Source organism: Mustela erminea, chromosome 14, assembly GCF_009829155.1.
Source record: "Mustela erminea isolate mMusErm1 chromosome 14, mMusErm1.Pri, whole genome shotgun sequence".
In the NCBI taxonomy this organism is placed as follows: domain Eukaryota; kingdom Metazoa; phylum Chordata; class Mammalia; order Carnivora; family Mustelidae; genus Mustela; species Mustela erminea.
In genome coordinates, this window is record NC_045627.1 from 59,387,617 (window position 1) to 59,403,066 (window position 15,450).

At 41.5% G+C, this 15,450-nt stretch overlaps 1 protein-coding gene across 6 annotated transcripts in view; it reads left to right on the forward strand.

Annotated features, from left to right (window-relative positions):
- PLCE1 (phospholipase C epsilon 1) overlaps positions 1 to 15,450 on the forward strand; it is a 325,782-nt gene that overhangs the window by 177,416 nt on the left and 132,916 nt on the right. For all 6 annotated transcript variants that reach the window (XM_032313903.1, XM_032313905.1, XM_032313904.1 and 3 more), the window contains one exon: positions 3,640 to 3,956. In XM_032313903.1, the coding sequence (XP_032169794.1) occupies positions 3,640 to 3,956 (317 nt within the window). The remainder of the gene's footprint in view (positions 1 to 3,639; positions 3,957 to 15,450) is intronic.

Below are 15,450 nucleotides of genomic sequence, written 5' to 3' on the forward strand. Positions count from 1 at the left end.
TCTCAAGATAAATTGCAGTTTATAATTTATTATCTTAGGTTATTTATGTCTTTTATTACATTATCTCTTCTCTTACATATTAGATAAGTGATTTCACAAGATTTAGGAGTTACTTTTATTTCCATCACAGAGTGTTGTACTTTGAAATCATGTTTCAGAGTTGGTTACTTCTGGGAAGATCTCCCCTCCCCTATAGAGCTAATTCCACTGTACATAAATTATCAGTATCCAGAAGCTGCAATCTGCCTGTTATCAGACCACATTCTGAGTCCATTTTCAGGAAATCTAGTACTCCCTAAACCATTCAAAAGTTGGAGAGTGAGACCATATACACCATGTAGATTTGAGCACTTGCTATATTTTAATTATTTTCAAATAAGATCTTAGCACTAACTATAATTTGTAATCCTTGCTGTCCACTGAAGTTGATTTTTGGTAGTTTGGTCCAAAAAAAAGGGAAAAAATGGTTGCAATAAGTCATTGTACTCTTTACTCACCCATTCACCTTTTAGAATCAAAGAGAATAATTTGGATACTATAGTTTTTATACAGAAGACAAAACAGGGAGTTCTGACTGGAATATACTTAAAATAGGATCAGGCTTGCATCAGTGAAGAAAAGTATTATTCAAACTTTACAGTTTTCTGGGACGCCTGGGTGGCTCAGTTGGTTAAGCAGCTGCCTTCGGCTCAGGTCATGATCCCAGCGTCCTGGGATCGAGTCCCGCATCGGGCTCCTTGCTCTGCGGGGAGCCTGCTTCTCCCTCTGACTCTGCCTTCCACTCTGTCTGCCTGTGCTCGCTCTCGCTTGCTCTCTCTCTGACAAAAAAAAAAAAAAAAAAAGTATTTAAAAAAAAAAAAAAAACTTTACAGTTTTCCTTTCATGATTTTTTGTTAGATTGTCACTGAGAGCATTCCTGCAAAAGGGGAACAACTCAATTAAACAGCAAGCGTAACCAAGAATTTTTCTTGAGCTATGCTTCAGAGGCGGCGGGTGGGCTGCATGGGTGAGGATGGGGTGAGGGAAGAATGTCAGAGCCCAGACCATCAATAGAGATGCCCTGTCAACAGGGTTGTCTAAGAACTAAGAACTCCCAGTTTCCTTCTTCTCTCCCACACTGTTACTGGTTTGTTAATTTGGGCAGAATGCATAGGCCTAGTTTTTGGATCAGAAGGTATGGTCCCATACTTACCAGCGGAGCATATTCTGTTGTGCACAGAAGATACACAGTGAAGGGAAGGCTAGAGAAGATTTAGAGTTTAAGAGGGAAGGGAAGTTGTATGGGCTTGTTTTTAAGGGTAAGGGAAACCAAACACGGGCAGGCAAAGAAGAGTCTGCGGTGGGAAAGACTGATGACTGATGCTGGAGACAACCGCTGAGGCAATTTGAATAGATTTAGTCACAAAACTAGGTGGGCCTTGGGGAGGAGGAGACACACATTTTTCTCAGAAAAGGAGGAGAAAACGGAAAACATAGAGGCATTTGGCCTAATGGAAGGAGTCCCTGACATTTGTCAGTTATCATCGTGTAGTAAAACGTGTGGTAAGCATCAAACACAGTAGCTACGTTTGTGGTGAGCACAGCATCTTGTTTAAACTTGGCGATCACTATGTTGTGTGCCCCAAACGAACATAATGTTGTGTGTCAACTACACTCAAGTAAAAACAATTTTTTAAAAATGATCAAACGAATTAAAGCAAAATAAAGGTGGCTTTGGGAGTGTGAGAATAGAAAGGCTATAATGCAGAGGTAAAGAAGACAGTGAGTGATTTGGGGAAAACAAAACAAAACAAAACAAAACAAATTCATGTCAAGTCTGAAGCTGCCCTGAAGGTCCAGCTGAAGTTAGATAATCCAGATTAGCAAGGGTCCCATCACTAAGTAGCAACAATGTCAGGGTCATCACATAGCAGCCCAGAAGCCAAGGACAGATGGTTGAGTTTAGGGTTGAAGATTGGGAAGTACATGTGGCGGGAAGTCAAGGAGACTTGGGACAGCATCCTGGGTGTTGTGGGTGCCATGCTAAAATGCTGGCCATGCACGCAAACCAAGACCAAGGAACTGGAAGTCTGCCAAGGACAGAGAAGGTTTAATAGAAGGGGTGGAAGGGAAAAGGCAGTCAAACTCAAGGCTGAGGATTTCAGAGTTCAGTATTATAGCGATGGAGCACTTCAGAGTGACGATTCCAAGGTTGTCTGCAGCAGGGATTTAAAGAAGAGTCTAGGATGTGGAAGTCTAAATGTTGATGAAGCCTTCCTCATGAACTGTGCTGTTGTACAGTATCCAAGCCAGGTGACAGTCAGCAGTGAGGAATGCCATGCCATCAGAAGGGCTTTGTTCTGCCAAAGAGTCAGTGAGAATGCTTTAAGAAATCAGGAATGGAAGAAAGATTCTGGGGAAGTAGAATGTCCCCTATGGAGCTTAAGGGGGACTGGCCAGGGAGGGACTGCTGGGAAGGAAAAGGTGTGAACTGGATGAGAAGTGAGAACAGTTTGGCTCCTGGGGCAGCATTTCCTGAAGGGCTCCAGGTAGCCCTAGTCTCACAGAGTGGCCCAGTAGGTATGATATAAAGTGTGCTTTGGGGAGCAATGGATGAAGCAATGTAAATAGATTTCTTTACTGCAATAACCCTTAGAGCCTTTAACAATATACCTGTGCACCCCCTGTGTTTCCGGGAAGAGGATTTGTGACATGAATATGTGACATTTCCCCAACTTAGCCATAAAACTGATCATACTTTGGGAAATTCTGTTGTAGGGTTCATCAGAGATTTTCAAAGCTTTTTGAGCAGATGGACGGACAGATGGGTGGTTAAGTAGATGAATGAATGAATGACTTGTAGGCAGGAGATTGAGAGATGGAGGAGTGGTCAAATAATGTGAATTTGTGCCCAGGGAATAATTTGGAGTCTATGAATACATTTGGTGCTTCTATCTAGTGCATTTGCCACACTCGCTTCCTCACCATCTTTTTACTGCCACTTGTGCGGCAGGGAATAAGATTTATTTATTTAATTTATTTAGATATAGCTCCTCACTGCCTATTCCTCCCTTACTTTATAGGTGGTTTTGTCCCTGAAAACCCCCAAATGTTCTCAGCAAGAATCAGTCTTTGAGGGTGGAATGTCAGCAGGTAGACCATGAAGGTTTGGACCTTATGTGCCATGGGTCCCCAAGGTCTCTTGTATGTTTACACACCATGTGCCTATGCAGCCACATATGCCTCCACCACCCTGCCTACCATCCTTCTTTCCTCTTTCACCTTGGTTGTGGTGCCCACACTCACCCTCATTTCACCATATTCTACTGGTTAGCACTGGAGGATGAGGAATCAAATAGTACCTTTGACTTGTCTTCTACTCTGCAAAGTGTCATAGTGAACTGGTTGAAGAATGTTGTGTTAGATCAGTTCTCCTTCTGAAAATGGGGAACTGAGCCTTTACCCATGCCCTAGGGGGCAGGAGCAAGAAGACTGGATAGTTATCAGAAATGTCTCCATTACAAGAAAGATAGTAGAGAGCTATTCACCAAGCAGAAACTTGGTTAGGAGACCTGTAAGATTTTGAAAGGCTCTCAAGTAAATATCTGTTGTAGGGGTATCAACCTTGGTGTCACCACAACTTGTGTTGCTTTATTTTAGAACGCCAGCCAGGCACCTCCATGGCCAATTCCAGTGCCCTCCCTTCAAGTTCAGCTGGGATCAGCAAGGAACTGATTGACCTCCAGCCCCTCATTCAGTTCCCAGAGGAAGTCGCCAGCATCCTGATGGAGCAGGAACAGAACATTTACCGAAGGGTCTTGCCAGTTGACTACCTTTGCTTCTTGACCCGGGACTTAGGCACTCCGGAATGCCAGACATCCCTGCCCTGCCTCAAAGCATCCATCTCAGCTTCGATTCTTACCTCCCAGAATGGAGAGCACAATGCCCTGGAAGATCTGGTGATGAGATTTAATGAGGTAAGAAGCCACTTGGAGATATACTTGTACTTGAAACTCTAATAAGTGATTTTTAAGCATATTTCTCCTCTTCGGATCATCTGTTATTGGTGTCTCACCTACCTCTTGGTCTTGTCCCTTCCATGATGGCTGCCTTCTTTCCAAGCAATGAGATTGACAACACATTGTCGTCCTCCTGGTCACTTCACTCAACCTGCCCTAGGCCTAACTATTCCTATCCTCACCTCTGTCTTCATCAAGTCCATGGGCCTTCTCCCTTCGGACAGTGTTTGCCCTTTTGTCCTCTCCCTTGCCAAAATATTCTCCCTGGGCCCATTTTCTGGTATTCCCCCTCCCCCTATTCCTACAAGTGCTTTTAAGACCAAATGTCTCAATTTTGAGTTTTGACCACATGGATCCCTGGCCATAGTATCTGCCAACCCACCTCCTCTTCCATTATCAGGGCTCCTCAGCAGAAACATAAAAACCAATGCACCTGGGTCAGAAGCACAGGGAGGAACGTGGGTTTGAGGGGCACTTCATCCCTCAACTCCTGTTCCCTGCACACCAACAAGATCCTCAACCCAGAACGTTTCTTCAAGACCTCTGAGATGTTACCAGAAGCCAGTGCTGAAGAAGACAACTGTGACCAGAGTCTGAGAATACTTGAGAGGAAGGCACTGTAAGAGGCTTAGGGGCTGAGAGGAAAAGAGCCCTGGGTTGGCATCATGTGCCCATGGAACAAGAACAAGGGATAGGAGGAAAGGCAGATCTCCATCCAGTATATCTCTGATGGATGGAGGGTCCATCAAACTTTGTCACGTAAACCCTTTCCAACTGTGGCAGCTCACCTTGCAACCTCCACAGCCTGCCGATCCTGACCCCAATGATGGTTATAAATGCCAGGGACCTTGATAAGTCCCAGTGGATGGATCAGAAAGTTTTAGAAGCTGAGCCCAGCAGTTTTGTGCCTGGACATGCTCCATCACCATTCCTCAAAGGAAAGTCCATTATCTGTAGGAATCGCGGATACCATCTGGTAGTGTCATGCTCATCATTTTACACATACCATTTATTTGCTTCTCACAACAACCCAGGGAGACAGATACTCTCATTAGGCTCATCTTACCAGTGGAGACACTGGAGCATGAGGAAATGAAGTCATTTGCCCAAAGTTTCATGGGTGGTAGGTAGCAATAGTGATATTCAGACCTATGTGGTCAGACCCCAGAGCTGGGGCTACAAACCATTATCCCCCCACCTGTATCAGGCTCCCACTGAGGGATAGCACCTGGCCCCGCCCCAAACTGAGCAACACAGACTCCCGGGGAATCCGCTTGAGAGCCTGTGAAGCACAATGCCCCTAAATTGCTTTTTCAACTAAATCTCCTGATGTTATTGATTTTTCCTACTGATAAAAATAGGTGGAAAATGTAAGTTCCAGTACCTTCAGTGTTTTATTTGTGGATTTTACTCTCTGTTGTATAGTGCTTTCAATGTCCAGACCTACTCACTCTCAGGGCCTTAGGACCTTATCCTTGTCCATTGTGCTTGTGGTTGTTTTAAATTCTACCTGAAGTTCTGCTTTGCCTGAACTTTTAATTTTAAATTAATTTGGGAGAAAGAAAATTTCAGTTTCTTCCATTCACTCCCATAACCTCAGGAATCAAAGATGAATGAGTGATTTCGCTAATTCAGAGTTAGTGATGATACAAAGGACAGCTGGGTTGAGGCATGCTTTGGACTATCTCTGAAAATAGTTTAGCTAAGCAACTTCAGAACATAAACAAGATTTCTGGGAAAACACTTAAACTACTTAAGAGAACAGTCTGTTTTCAAGTATTCTCAAGCATCTATTTTCATACAAATTATGGATACTGATTAAAAATCAGTCTTACATAGTCATTACAGATCTGAAATGACCTCTAGTAGGCAACACTGGGCTAGCTAAATTGTAGTTGCTTTCTGTACTTTAATGTAGAAAGGCTGCATTGCACTAAAAGAGAATTCTTTTCTTTTTTAATATTTTTAATATTAACACATAAAGTATTATTAGCCCCAGGGGTACAGGTCTGTGAATCGGCAGGTTTACACTTCACAGCACTCGCCATAGCACATACCTTCCCCAATTTCCATAACCCAGCCACCCTCTCCCTACCCACCTCCCCCCGGCAACCTCAGTTTGTTTTGTGGAATTAAGAGTCTCTTATGGTTTGTCTCCTTCCCGATCCCATCTTGTTTCATTTATTCTTTTCCCCACATTGCCTCTCAACTCCCTCATATCAGGGAGATCGTATGACAATTGTCTTTCTCTGATTGACTTATTTCGCTAGCATAATACCCTCTAGTTCCATCTACATCGTCACAAATAGCAAGATTTCATTTCTTTTGATGGCTGCATAGCATTCCATTGTATATATATACCACCTCTTCTTTATCCATTCATCTGTTGATGGACATTAGGTTCTTTCCATAGTTTGGCTATTGTGGACATTGCTGCTATAAACATTCAGGTGCATGTGCCCTTTCAGATCACTACATTTGTATCTTTAGGGTAAATACCCAGTAGTGAGGTTGCTGGGTCATAGGGTAGCTCTATTTTCAACTTTTTGAGGAACCTCCATGCTGTTTTCCAGAGTGGTTACACCAACTTGCATTCCCACCAACAGTGTAGGAGGATTCCCCTTTCTAAAAGAGAATTCTTAAATTAAGATTTTCACCTACTTAGAAGGTTCTTGCCTTCAAAGTAGTGTGTCTTCGACTTCTTTAAAGAAAAGGGAAGATAGGAGCCAGCATTTATTTATTAGGTACTCTGGACTGGACATTTTCATACTTTTAAATCCTATTTAATCCTCATGATAGTTGTGTAAGGCTGTTGCCATTGTCTCTGACTCACAGATTTTAAAAAAGTAAAGCTTAAGTAACAAAATAAATAATGATAGTATTGGATTATAGTTCATAGAATAAGTATTCTTGAGTCCATAGGGATCAAAATAAATGAGTAAATTCATTAATGGGATGGGAGGGGAAGCTCTTAATTATAAAATAATCTAATTAATAAATGTAGAAGGATGAAAGAAATAGGAAATCACCTGGAGGACCCCCCCAGCAATAAATTGTTACAAGCAAGAATGCTAATATTATTGGGCAAAAATATGATGAGAAATAAGATATTGGCTTAGTCAAAAAGTATCTCTCCACAAGGGGTGCCTGGCTAGCTCATTTGGTAAAACATTTGCCTCTTGATCTCGGGGTCATGAGTTCAAGACCCACATTAGTTGTAGAGATTACTTAAGGAAATAACAAAATAAATAAAAAGAGTATCTCTCCGTAAAATATTTATTAATCACAAAAGAAAAAATAGAACAGTGGAAAAACCCAGTAGACACCACCATAAGTGCTCAAGGTCATCATGACCAGTAAGACAAGTTACATTGATAGGTAACTCTTGCTGTGGTGCACTAGGAAGGGCATGACATCATCTCTTTGATGTTCTTGACACCAAAAGAAAAGGGAGGGGCATAACCTAAATTTATTCATGAGGAAAACAAAGCATCAGACAATCCCAGATCAAGGGACATTCTACTCTTCAAAAGTATCAAGGTCATGAAAGGTAAGGAAAGATTGAGGAATTGGCAAAGACTAGAGAACACAAAGAAACATGACAACTAAATGCAGTGGGGCATCCTCCTGATACAAGGTTAGAAAAAAAGATATTAATGGGGAAACTGGTGAAATTCTAATAAGGCATATGGTTTAATCTGTATTCATGGATCAGTGTTAATTTCCTCATCTTGATAATGGCACTGTGGTTATAAAAGATGCTAACATTAGCAGAAGCGGGGTGCACTGTCTGCAGGAACTCTCCATCCTATTTTTGCAACTTTTCTGTGAATCTAAAATTACTTCAGGGATGCCTGGGTGGCTCAGTTGGTTAAGCAGCTGCCTTCGGCTAAGGTCATGATCCCAGTGTCCTGGGATCGAGTCCCACATCGGGCTCCTTGCTTGGCGGGGAGCCTGCTTCTCCCTCTGCCTCTGCCTGCCTGTGCTCGCTTTCTCGCTCTCCCTCCCTCTGACAAATAAATAAATAAAATCTTTAAAAAATAAAATAAAATTACTTCAAAATAAAAAAGTTTAAAAAAAGCTAGTGAAGCTCAGAAAGGTTGAGTCACTTATTCAAGGTCACATAGTAGCTGAGTGAATGTCAGAATCCAGATGTCTGTCTTCACAGTCTACTCTCTTCTAACCCAACTGCCTTGCCTGTCCTCTCTGCTTATTAAATTGCCAAGGTCAAGTTTGTAGTAAAACCAGAATTGCTGATTGAGAATTTAATGAATTTTGAGACTTCTTTCACTTTCCCCCTCTCTTTCTACTTCCATTCTAAATCTCCTGTGCGTCTATTCTTTTTAAACTCCTCTTTCTTTTCTATTTTTATGGAATTTCCTATTAACACTCATTCATTCATTCACTTAAGACTTATTTACTGAACACCTCCTGTGCTATAACCTTTCCTTCTTTCACTGATATGTCAAACATTATGTCAAACATAATATTCTTTTAAGTAAGAAATTAGCAGTATATGATAAAAATCTACTATTATAAGATCATACTTAGGTTCTGTTGAAATTAGATACAAAAAATAAATGCACTTTCCTCATGGGAGGAAGACATCTATTGTTTGGAAGGCTGGAGAATCTCAAAGACAAGATAGAGAACACTAGCTCCATGGCAGGAGTGCTAGTCTCTTAAGGGAGAGGTGAATGCATTTATTTATGCTTTCAGTTATTCAGTGCACATATTTTCAGCACTTCTCAGAAGCAGGGCACCATGGTGGATAAGCACTGAGGAAAATGAGTAACAGTCTGCAGCTGCCAGCAGCTACCAGTCTTAAACTGTAGTCAGGCACAGGCACAAATCACTACCAAAAAAGGCAGAAAGTGCCTGCAGTGTGAGTGGCACAACTGTGGGAGCTGAGGTGCCTAGGTGGGTGATCAGAGCTCTCTCTGCTCAGTTTTGGAAGTTGGGGCTGGGCCTTGAGGGATGGATGAGCTAGAGAGGGGACATCACAGTGAATGGAGGATATTCCAGACAAGAAGATAGCCGGCTGTTAAAACAAGACCCATTGTCTAGGGAGGAAGCTTGCTCCTGATTGTCAATAGAACATTATTCTGAGCTAGAAGTTTCCTAAATTCTAATAACTCTTTAACCAATGACTTAACTCTTTACCCAATGACTTAACTGGGGAAAGGGAAGAGAATCACTGGTGCCTTTTGGGCAATGTTGCATAACATTTGTTCTTAGGAAAATATGATTAAAATGCAATTCAAAGTGCAGTCATAAAATATCTGAAAAAAAAAATGACTTACATTAAGGAAGGCCAAGAGATAAATCATTGAGAATCAGTTTAGATTTTGGCTTGGAAACAGTGCTTCTCCCCTTTCCCCCTTCTCCTGCCCAACATCAAGACTGGTACACATCAGAGTAACTTCTTTAAGGCAGTCATCTCTTTATCCACACAGGTAAATGGATGATGCAGAGGGTCAGCCCTGAAGCCAGTGGTAGTTAGATGGGGTATTGGGGGCATAGATAAGTTCAATCCTGCTTTGCTTGATTTGGGAGGCAAGTCTTTCTGAACCCCTTTGATCTGGACATCTCTCTATAGTCATACTCTTGATTTAAATCTCCAAGAAACCAGTGTTCTTTCTTCCTTTTCAGGTTGAGCAACCTCACTTTCTGGCCACCCACAAAGTCTCTTACTTTGACAGTCTCAAATCATCCTGGGGGTTCCCCCCCCATACTTTCTTCCCCCATCCAGCCTCTGCCTCTAGCCCAGATTCCTTTTGATCTTACTGTTTTTTCACTTCTTTTAGAATAAATTCCAGAGCCATTTATCTTTTCTAGAGGAACTAGAGAGGCATGTTTTCGTAGATAACTTCACTGAAGAAATTGCATACTTTAGCACATGAGCTAAGAGACGAGAAGCTATTAAATATCGAAGACCATTCTTACTCCCTTTGTTCTCATGCCTTTCTTCCCCCACCACCCCTGAGGATGATGGTGAAACATGGAAGTGGGTGGTATCCTGGGTTTGAATTTCTGAGTCACTGGTTCTCAAACCTTATGCCTCTTAATATGGCCTCTGCTTCCTGTCTTTACTGTTCATCCACTGATGACCTTGGAAGTCAGAACTCGTTGTGGTCTGCCTCGATAGCTGGGCCTCAGGACCTGTCAGCAGAGTGAATTTTTGTCTGTGTAACCACCACTGCCCACACCATTGCCCAGTGCTCTTTTGTGTGATAGGCAGTTGATTTCTTGACGAGAGATTGACCGGTTCTCAGCTCAAAAGGCCATTAGCAGGTTCACTTTTCCCTCTGGCCTGAGCAGTTTTGCTTGTCGGGTAGATTTTAGCAAGAACATTCCTCTGGGCTCCTCTTTTGGACCTGGTGGTCCAGGGGAAGGTCATGAGCTCAAGATTTATCCGAGTTATTCTGAGATCCCAGAAGACCATGGAGGGATTCTGCTTAGCTCTCTGCCTCGGGTGACCTTCCCCGACCTCCAGAAGTTTGGTCAATCTAAGCAGTCACCAACCTGCTTCTCTAGACACACAAATGCATGCAGCTGAAAGTGACACTCAGTTGTTACCTGTTCCTTCTGTCTGGTAGGTTCCACTAGATTTCAGTTCAGCAGTTTAAAGCCCTTCATTCTATGAAGAATGCCAAGGTGCAGCTTAACTCCCTGAGAAAGAATCGCAAGTAAACCATCTGCCCAGAGATTGGCTCTTTCGACCTAGGTCCTTTCAACCTGAATCCCGTATATACTTTGTAAGTGATGATCAATTTAGCATTTTTCAACATCTAAAACTTTGTCTCATCATAGGCAAGGAAAGACCATTTCTGCGCAGTAAGGAAAACGCATGACATCTGATTAGAGTGGGGGAGTGTCGTCATGCCCAAATATGTTCTTCACATGAAATATTTTGGAAAAAATACTGTTTTTTAATGTGTATATTCAATCATGTTAGGAAAAGTTCCTTTCAAGGCTTTTCTCCCCTCCTTTTATGCAGACAGCCAAGTAAATCATTTATTCAGAGCTGCGATGCAAACTTCTTCTTCATATCTGAATACTCATGGGGTGCATTGCTGATAAAGCCCCCTCAGGGTAAGGGAAATTTCAGGTCACTGTGGAAAACCAGATTTCTCCTTGAGAAAGCACATCTCCCCAGAGGCACCTCTGAATGTAGACACTACATTCATTCTCCAGAACATTTCACTACGCATTCCTGAGTTAACAGAAATTTTAATCCAGAAATTTCTGGACCAGAAAATACAATAGGCAGTTGAACCACGAAGACTCAGCTGTGTAGGGTCATATTCTAAGAGCAGGGTTATTAGTAGGAGACCGATCTGTCCTAGAGCCGACTGACAACAAATTGTGTTTGGCAGTTCTTAGCAATCAGCACTCACAGGATTCTGCTCATTCACAGTAACCATCAGTGAACAACAGGGCTGAGAATGAGGAGTGGTATCACTGTGCATCATCATTCATCTTGAGGGTCAGCCTGCCTGGGTTCTAATTCACCATTCACAGCTGCATAACCTCAAGCTAACTACCTAATCCCTCATCTGAAGGTAGGGCTAATAACAGTACCTACCTCAAATGGGTTATATAAGTGTTCAGAAAGATGACATGTGTAAAGCAGTGAAGACCTCAGATGGTTCAATGTTGGTTACAAAACAAACAAGCAAACCTAAAATTAAAATAATTAATAATAATGCATCCCATTTCTTTTATTATGATGATCCCCCCACTTAACAGATGAGAAAACGGAGGCACCGAGAAGGTTATTAAATGACCTATGGTTTTAGAGCTAGGATTTGAATACAGGTGATCTGGCTTTCAAAGCCAGTGTTCTTGGGTTGTCTATGTGGTGCTATTAAACCAGAAGCTGAAGGAGCCTTTCTTCCTCAACTTGGTTCTCTTATTCTGAAAAAAGCCAATTTCTTCACAAGAGGACTCAAAATATTCTTTATGATTCCAACATGTATAATGAATTTGACCTCTTTGTTGCCTTGAACACATGTGCTCACTTCCTTATATTGAAAATGCGGTATCTCCTTTTTTGAATTGGGAGGCTGTCTTCCTTAACATGAGGAAGATAACTGTATCTTGAGGTGTCCTAGAATATTGTCCCAGAAGAACATTAGGATAAGTTGTCATTTCCACAGATCAAGCAGAAGGGGATTTAGGGTCTTTGGCTTTTAAGTTCCTTTCAGATTTAAGGTACTGGATGCCTGAAAATGTAGGATATAAAAATGAAAATCCAAACTTTGCTTTATTTCTTTATCTTCCTCTCTTCCCCATACCATCACGTTATATGTTTCTTTCTCACTCTCTACTTCTATTTTGCATGAAACCTATACCCCAACAGAGACTGCTTTTGAAATTCATAATCTTAAGTCTTACCTGTACTTCCAAAAAGACCAGGAGGGAGGGAGGCTGTGCTTAGTGTGGGGACAGGAGAAGAAGGTGGTGGATGAGGGCTGCCAGGAACCTTGGAATCAGGACCTCCATACCTGTGCTCGTTTTAGAAACATCTAATGCAATTTCCTTGAACAGTGGTTTTCACTGACCAGCCAAATAAAGGCAAGGGTATTAGAATATTTTTAAAGTATGCACATGCCTGCAGCCCACCCTCAGGAGTTTCTGACTCCATAGATACATGGTGGGCTTGGGGAATCTATATTTTTCAAAAACTATACAAGATAATTCTGGTGCCACCTAATGCTTGAGAATCACTGCTCTAGACCATCAGCCCCACTGGAATTCAAAGAGAACAAAGCTGTATCCCAAAGCAAATAGGGGGACAGTAATTCCTGTCTTTGGGGTCATCCATTACTGCAAAGAGTTGAGAATTGTCCAAAGTAAATTTTAATAAATGTGGTGGCTTACTTGCTTGTCTTCTCTTTATTTTTCTCCTTCTTTCCTTCGTTCCTTCCTTCTTTTTTTTTTTTTTCCTTTTTTTGGTACATATGCTGCAGTAGAGAACGTGGTTTTGAAATCTTAAATATTTAAACTATTTCATTACTGTAATGGGTTATTTTCATTCTTAGTAACCCTTCTTAAAGCTCCCATCATGTCTCTAGGATTTAACCAGCCCCAAAAGAGAACTTCCAGTTGACCATTGGAGGCCTGTTTTATTCCATCTAAGGCAGGCACAAAGTCAGTAGTTCAAGTCTGGACTGGCAGAAATAAGAATGACTGCAATAGAAATTAGCAAATAGACAAATCAGAATTTTGACGTATGTGAGAAGTACAAACAGTAACATGACTCAGAGAAGCAGTCTAATGTCTTTTCAAGGCCCAGTGTTCTTTACCATCAGACATATTACCGCAGTGACACTGAAACTGTGGGAAAGACCAGGTAGGCTTCCGTCAGAGACTAGGATTTTGAGCCTCTCTCCAAGTCTGCGTTAACTGACCCTATTAGGATATTTAATTCAACTCTTTGAAAAAACATTCTCTCACAGATCTTGACTGCACATGTAGAAGACAACATGGAATGTAATTATGCTTTGCCAAGAATCTACATTTGCGCAAGAGATTTAAACATTCATAAATCCAGTTGCCTCCTCAATGCCTCCCTGTGGCTTTTTTTCATTCAACAAGATTTTACTAAACACCAGCTTATATACTAGGTGCTATTTTGTGCCCTAGGGATACAGCCCAGAACAAGACACATAGAGCCCTTGCCCTCACAAAGCTTACATTCTAACAATGCTGACAAGGCAGCTCAAATGTGGCCAGAATACAACTCAGGATTGCCTTCTCACTCCTCCATTCATAGACCACCCGTTGTCTTCCCTATCTTAGCTTCTACTCAGGTACTCAGGCTAACAGCCTAGAAGTCATCCTAGATTTTACTCTTTTCCCAAACCCTTAACATGGATCAGTGAGTTCCATTTGCTTTGCTGACAAAATACATTTGAATTGGCCCACTACTTAGCATTTCACCTGCCACCACTGGCTACCATTGCACTCACCTTCAGTACTGCTTTCATGCTTGCATGTCCTATACTCCGTTCTCCACTCAACAGCCAGAATGATCTTTTATAAACATAAAGCAGATCAGTTCACCCCCAGCTGAAAATACCCCAAGGCTTCCCTTTACATTTGGAATAAATCCAAAATGCCAAGATCGTGCATGATTTTGCCCATCTACTTCACCCTGACTTTACACCAGCCACCCCCTCTCTGGCTCTGTTCCAACCATATTGACCTTTATTCTGTTCCTACATGTACAGAGCTAGTTTTCTCCACAGGACCTTTGCACTTGCTGTTCACTCTGCTTAAGATCTTCTTATCCTGGTCACACCACAGCTGCTATCTTCTCTTGGACATGGTCATGGAAGTCAGAGAAGTTATTGCTTTCTTGCTTTTATCCTTAGAAACTTTTTAAACTTGTTCATTGCTATATGTCTGTTTCTTTCCAAACTGCCAGATATAAAGTAGGTGCTCAGTAAATAAGTATTCATGAATGCCTAGTGTTAGTTGACATTAGCAGTTGTTTATTGAAAGAAGTGCTATTAGAAATACAAAAAAAGCAAGACATGACCTTTTGTTTGAGGAATTTACAATTTAGTTCAAGGCATATAAGACCTAAGATATTGAATAAATAAATATACAGCAAGAAAAGGCTGTATATAAGAGATATCTATAAGATATGCTGAGTGAAATAAGTCAAGCAGAGAGAGTCAATTATCATATGGTTTCACTTATTTGTGGAGCATAACAAATAGCATGGAGGACATGGGGACTTAGAGTGGAGAAGGGAGTTGGGGGAAATTGGAAGGGGAGGTGAACCATGAGAGACTATGGACTCTGAAAAACAATCTGAGGGTTTTGAAGGGACGGGGGGTGGGAGGTTGGGGTACCAGGTGGTGGGTATTATAGAGGGCACGGATTGCATGGAGCACGGGGTGTGGTGCAAAAATAATGAATACTGTTATGCTGGAAATTAAAAAAAATAAATAAATTAATTAATTAATTAAATATTAAAAAAAAAGATATCTATAAGATATCTCTTATAGCTATCGTATAAGAGATTGTGATGAGAGAAGTGTCATGGGTTAGTGGAAAGAGTATTCTATTGCTAAAGTCAGGATTTGAGTCTTGGTCTGCCACTTACTCACTGTTGGACTCTGGGCAAGTTAGTGACATAAACTGATTTCAGCATCATATTTCTCACGTGTAAAATGTGATAATTTTATCTTCACGTGGTTATTGGAACATTTGAGCAAGATAATAGAATAGCACAGAATAGTACTCAATAAATAGTAACTAGTGTGATTCCATGCCACATGAGAAGCAGGAACTGTGTGTGCCATGAAAGAGGAAGGGAGAGGGTACCAGAAGCATTGCCCTTGAGGATGACCGAAGGCTTCAGAGCCTTGGAGGTTGGGAAGGCTTTTGCCAGACACAACTATGAACGTTATCACTAATGAGCTTTCAGAGGTTA